This window comes from Suncus etruscus, chromosome 15 (genome assembly GCF_024139225.1).
Source record: "Suncus etruscus isolate mSunEtr1 chromosome 15, mSunEtr1.pri.cur, whole genome shotgun sequence".
Classification (NCBI taxonomy): Eukaryota; Metazoa; Chordata; class Mammalia; order Eulipotyphla; family Soricidae; genus Suncus; species Suncus etruscus.
In genome coordinates, this window is record NC_064862.1 from 67,895,878 (window position 1) to 67,901,877 (window position 6,000).

The following is a 6,000-nucleotide window of genomic DNA, read 5'->3' on the forward strand; positions in this document are numbered from 1 at the left end:
CTGATTAGTTTTTATTTCCACCAAATGAACATTCAATTGTCTGGCCTTGGTAACTTATGGTGTGTCTTTGAGATTATCTATGACCATTCTTTGAAGAGTTCTTGAGGCATGTATGTATGTATGTATGTGTCCCAACATATACAACCTCAGATTTGTGACTTGAGGCTTCACTCCTATCTTTGTGCCACTGTCTTTGCCTTACTTTTGTGCCAGTCATATTTAGTTTTGCTCTTTTAGCCATGCCCTTATGCATGAAACAGTTTGATTTTTTGAGTAGTCTATTATTTCTCAATATGGTTACTCTCAGAAACTAGGAAAGGGAGCATATTAAATTTAGTTTTATCTCAGGGACTTGATGGCTCAGCACTGATTTAAGAGAGAGGATGCTGTTGCAGATGGAATGTTTATGGCCCTTGCAGTTCTTGTATTGAAGTCCTAATCCTAGTGGGATTGCTTGAGAGAGAACCTTTAAGGTCAATTATGGACAAATGTGGTCAGTCATAGGCAGAGGGGTCTGGTCTGATAGGCACTGTTTCCTTGTGAGACACCAGCATGTTTAAACCCTCAATTGCATGCCCCATTATCACTCCCACCCCACTCTACCCCCACACTTACCCATATGCATCAAGAAATGGCTGTGTAAAGACAGGAAACTCCATCTATCAAACCTTTAAATGAAATTTTCAGCCGCCTAAACTTGGAGACATTAATTTTGTGGAGGCCTCGCAATCTGTTTTGATGGGGGCAGCCTAGTGTAGCAATAGCCCTGCCTTTGTTACACCTGCTTTGTTTTCTAATTTGTTTTCCTAGACATGGACAATCAGAGCTTTCAGTTCTCCTATTTTAGTCAGATCTACACAATTAATATCTTCCATTTTTACCCAGGGTTAGTTTTATAGTCAGAAGAACCTATATCTACAAAGTTTTTTAGGAGTGAGGAAATTTAGTTAGCTGACAATTAAAAATATTTTTTTTTCATTTTATTGAAACTGTTGTGATCTACAGAGTCCTTCATATTTGACTTTCAAGGCCAATTCCACCATCCATGCCGACCTCCCTTCACCAGTGAACCCAGACTGCATCTATGCCACCACCCTTTGCCCCCTGGCCTGCCAGTTATCAGGCCCATTTAAGTTTAGATTATTAAAGTTTAGGTCTCTTGATTCTATTGTTATTGTCTGGCTTGGTTATTTAGTTCTGTCCTTATTTTTTTTCTTTACCAATGCATCTGGGATCCTGGCCCCAGCCTTTCTTTATTTCTTTCTTCTCAGATTTATAGAAAAATGCAGAAATATGTGGTTAAACAAAGTAATCTGGGCCCGGAGAGATAGCACAGCAGCGTTTGCCTTGCAAGCAGCCAATCCAGGACCAAAGGTGGTTGGTTCGAATCCCGGTGTCCCATATGGTCCCCCGTGCCTGCCAGGAGCTATTTCTGAGCAGACAGCCAGGAGTAACCCCTGAGCACTGCCAGGTGTGGCCCAAAAAAAAAACAAAACAAAACAAAATAAAAACAAAGTAATCCATGTCCCAAGGTTCTATAAAAAAGGTGGGAGCCCCTATTTAAAAGAAAAGAAAAAAAGGTGTGTGTATGTGAGGTAGAGTTTTTTGTTTTGTTTTGTTTTGTTTTTGCATAGACACAGCAAAAGATGGGAAAATATAAAGGAAAATCTTTAGCCAGCAATTTTATTTTATTTTATTGATAATAATAATTTTTATTTTGACCAAAGTGGATTACAAATCTTTCACAGCAATATTTTAGCTACATATTGGCATTAAATCAGGGGAATTCCCACCACCAAAGTTGTCTTCCCTCTACCTCTGTTCCCAGCATGCATCCCATATCCCCTTCCCTTGCCCCTCGGGCTGCTGTATAAGTGGTCTAGCTTGTTGTAGATTGGGTATCAATTCTGTTGTCGTGTAAGCCAGCAATTTTATATATTTTATAATATATAATAATATATATTATATATAACATATAATAATATATTTTATATATATTTAAAATATATTGTGTACAGTTCTGTGAAGGTGTGTTTTGGGAAGGGACAAGTTTTGTGCACACATGGGGTCACGGGTGTACAATATTTTCTTACTGTAGGTGTCAGAAAAATGACTTTAATCTATCCTATTATTTTGTCTCTCTCAGAATAGCCTGAGCAAATGGTTATTGTTAAATCTGAAGAAAGTAGAATAGGTTCAGGTCAGACTTCATACCTACAGATTGAAACAAATAAGAAGGGGACCCAAGCTCACTCTTCTGACAGGTCCAGTCTCCCAGGTCCTTGGAGGGTATGTATGTGGTTTGTCCTTTCTCTGCACCCCATAAGTGGTCATGGGACAATGGTATGTCTATTGGCTTCGAGTCAAACTATTTTCAGTCATATATATGACATTTCCTATTATGAAACCACTGGGGGGAAAGCATTTCTACTCCAGGAGACAAAAACAGCAGAATGTCATCTTGTCTCTTAGAATGACAGTGGAAGAAGGAAGAGACCTTTATATGTCTTTAGTAACAGCATGAATTGAATTATAATGAGCCAGATAATAGTCTCACACCTGCCGTGTTAGTATAAGATGGGATATAGTAGTCTCCACAGAGCTTTTGTTAGCCAAGTTCAAGGTATGGTAAAAATGGTCAAGATCAAGGAATTTGAGAAGATGTCTTTGAGCAAAGAACATTTATGAGGAGTCTTGAGACATAAGTCAGTATTAATAAGACAGAAGGAACCCCAAGGACTGACATGATTAGGGAGGGATTCCTCAGAAAAAGTCTGTGTGAAGAAGACTTGGACATTCTAGTCTAGATAATGGGACTCTCTTCTATAGCTACGTAGGTATAGTACTCCCAGACTCAGCACTTGGAATCAGATCACCTGGAAGCCTGCTCCCAAATCCCAGAAGTGAGTCTGCAGTATCAAGGCACAGGGATACAAGCATTGCAAAGGAAAGACCAGCAAGGCCTGGCCAGCTTTGGAATGGAGAAAGAAGTGCCTCTTTGACCTTAGTTTTGAGACTTGGACAGGACTGTGGTTGCTTTCACATTAGTAGACAATACTGGGCAAGGGATGGTAAAGTGTGGATTTATATTTCGGGTTGTAGATTCATAGAATACTGAGGGCACCATGTCAGAGGAAGAAAAATTTTCATGACTCATAGATAGACTAAATTTTTTCATTTACTTTGCATTTTTCTCCTCAGAAAAAATAGTTGTTGGTTTTAAATGAGCTATTATTGGTTTACATTTTCCATGCCTTTTAAATTTATCATGTTTAAATATCCTAAATTCAAGAACTAATTTTTGTTTTTCTTAGCAAGGATATGAATTTTTTGCTTAGTTTAGTAATTTGGTACAGAATCAGGGGTTTTGCTGGTGTAACAAAGCTGTTGTCTGTTTATAAATCAAGTGTCACTGTATTATACATTATACATTTATAGAAGTGAATGCCAAATAGATATTTTTAATTCAGAACTCTCACAGTTCAATTAGTAGTTTCTTCAGAGCGTGCCTATTCAACCTATTTTCTGTTTTCTTCATTCCTGGGTCATTATTCTACAGTGACTTTAGGGAAGCAATTATCTTAAAAGAGTACAAATTGGATTACTCTCCCTTATTGAATTACAATTCTTAACAAGCCTTTCCACTAATAAGATATTGTATCCATGTTTGGCTAAAATGACTAGTTGGAGTCATTTCCCTGGCATTTCTAAATTAGAAGCTATTGATTAAAATTTCACTAATAACACAAGCAAAGTGTAGTGATAAAAAGAATTATATTAGGTGCTACTAACACAACCGTGAAAATTGACACCAGATTTAAAAATAGCAATACCAGGAATTAAAATCAGCTTTATTGTGAAGACATTATAATGCAAAATAATTTAATTAATCTTGAATTTCAGTGATAATGTTCAAGATAAACTTGAATTTAAGTTGCAGGACATATTCTTTCTTCAGCAGTGGGTCTCCCAGCTTTGCTAATCTGAAGACAAAGAAACTCTCCCCTATCTTGGTACATTCAGCTTTGCTATGGGATCACATCTGGAAAATGAAAATGGGGGATTAAAAAAAGTTCATCATGTTTTACAATTTGATATTTTTCAATCAGTGTTTTCTCTTTCTGACCTAATTGCTTTTTTTCCTTTCCAGTTTAAGATTGATAGTGAATGGTGGACGTGGATTGATTATGATCGCTTCCAAAAGCTCATTCAGGAATATGAAGACAGTGGTGGATCAAAAACATTTGGCGCCAAGGATTATATGGCCAAAACTCCTCCCTGGGCTTTATTCGGTGCCAGTGAAAGAGGCTTTGATCCCAAGGACACAAGATATCAGAGAAAGAATAAATCAAAGGATATTTCTGGATGTTGAACCCGGAAAGATTCTTGAACACCACAGTGAATTTTCCAAGCACAGATTACACAACTTCTATTTTATGTTAAGGATATTCTAAGATATGGAGGCATAGTCATGTCCTGGGCTAGGGAGAGAAGGTCTTCAACCAGATGTCAAGGTCTAGGATTTATAGGACTCGGTCCCTTTCTTGATTTTATTCTGAGAGGAAAATCCTTTGGAGGCTAGAGAGATTGTGCCAAATAATTATTAGAATTTAACCGATAGCTTTGGATTCTAATGATTAGGAATCCTAAAAATGTTGTATGGAATGTTGGACAGAATGAATATCTTATTTTTCTTCCCTTTATGGGCTGTTGACCTTTGTGATTTATACTACACTAGGGTAAGTACATCTGTACCAGCTAAAATCTTCATCATTTTCTCAAGTCTTAATATGATACCTCCTGAAAGTCATTTGAGTTTCTATAATTCTGTTATTTTTAAATACTTCAAAGATATTACCTTAAACGTTTTTTAGTGCAAACCCTTTATAAAATCAAATTTGATCTAAAGCTCTACTAGTTCTCATCTTTGTTACCATAGAAGGCAGTAGATGGAGTAGGTTTGAATGAATGCACTCTCCTCTGAGGACTCGCCTTGTGCTGTCAGCGAATGACAAGCCTCCAAACTTTGAAGCAACGAGTGCAGTTTCTTTTGCAACGCTCCATCTTGAAGACCTTGTCACTGCCTGGGACTTGCCTCCTCTGCTCACATCATAGCCAGAACTGCTTTATACTGTGTGCCGAGGGTCACAGTTTTCTCACAGAAACATCTTTAAATATGCATTTTTTTAAAAAAAGAATTATTTGTAAATTTTCATTATCTTTAAAACTGAATAAAAAATATTTTGTAAAGAGTTGAAACAAAAATATTTCCTTGAGTATTTAAAAGATCCGTCTCGTCCTGTGGTTCTGAGCTCCATCAGATCTACACTCTCTGATATATTAGCGATTTTACTTTTCTGCTGAAGTAAAAATCTTCTAATGCAGTCTCCCAACTCAGTTGAAAATTAGGCACTGTATTTCTAAGTGAAAGTGTCAGAATACTATTCTGTGATTACATGAAATGGGAAGCGACAAAATATCCCAGGAATCACACTGTTGTTGCTTAGCCCACCACATCTTCAGGCTTGTTTTTTTCTGTTGGACTATAAGACAGGCAAGAGGCAGGCATGGACTCGGTCAACAAGGCAGAAGGCATTCAACTGTCCACTGAACAGGGATGGAAAACACTTTAAAGTACAATGAGGTGCTGAAAAGCTGAGAAGCCCACAGAAAGGCCTGTTTTCTCCTATTAACCCAAGGCTGAGGTGAGGAGCAAAGCTGGAGGCAGTGACTGAACTTTGGACCATCCCACAGTCTGTATCTCCCAGTTTTTCTGGCTCATTTCTTTCTTCCTCGCTCCCACAATCTTCCTCTCCCACTTTATCCCCCACTCTTCTCTTCCCCCTCTGATCCCTCTGATTAAACTCTCTTTGTTCCCTCCCTTTTCCCCTTTCCTCTTCTCTCTGCTCTTCTCCCTCACTCACTCTTTCCCTCATCCTTTTACTTCCTCTCCTCCTCCCTTCTTCATTGAGTGTTAGGAGATCAAAGGAAACTGTAGTA

General features: G+C 38.0%; 1 protein-coding gene across 1 annotated transcript in view; it reads left to right on the forward strand.

The window, feature by feature from the left end:
- Window positions 1-5,265, forward strand: part of LOC126031217 (S-adenosyl-L-methionine-dependent tRNA 4-demethylwyosine synthase TYW1-like) — a 221,636-nt gene extending 216,371 nt beyond the window's left edge. The window contains exon 16 of the mRNA XM_049789508.1: window positions 4,151-5,265. Within this exon, the coding sequence (XP_049645465.1) occupies window positions 4,151-4,372 (222 nt within the window). The 3' untranslated portion in view covers window positions 4,373-5,265. The remainder of the gene's footprint in view (window positions 1-4,150) is intronic.
- Window positions 5,266-6,000: the final 735 nt, after the last annotated feature.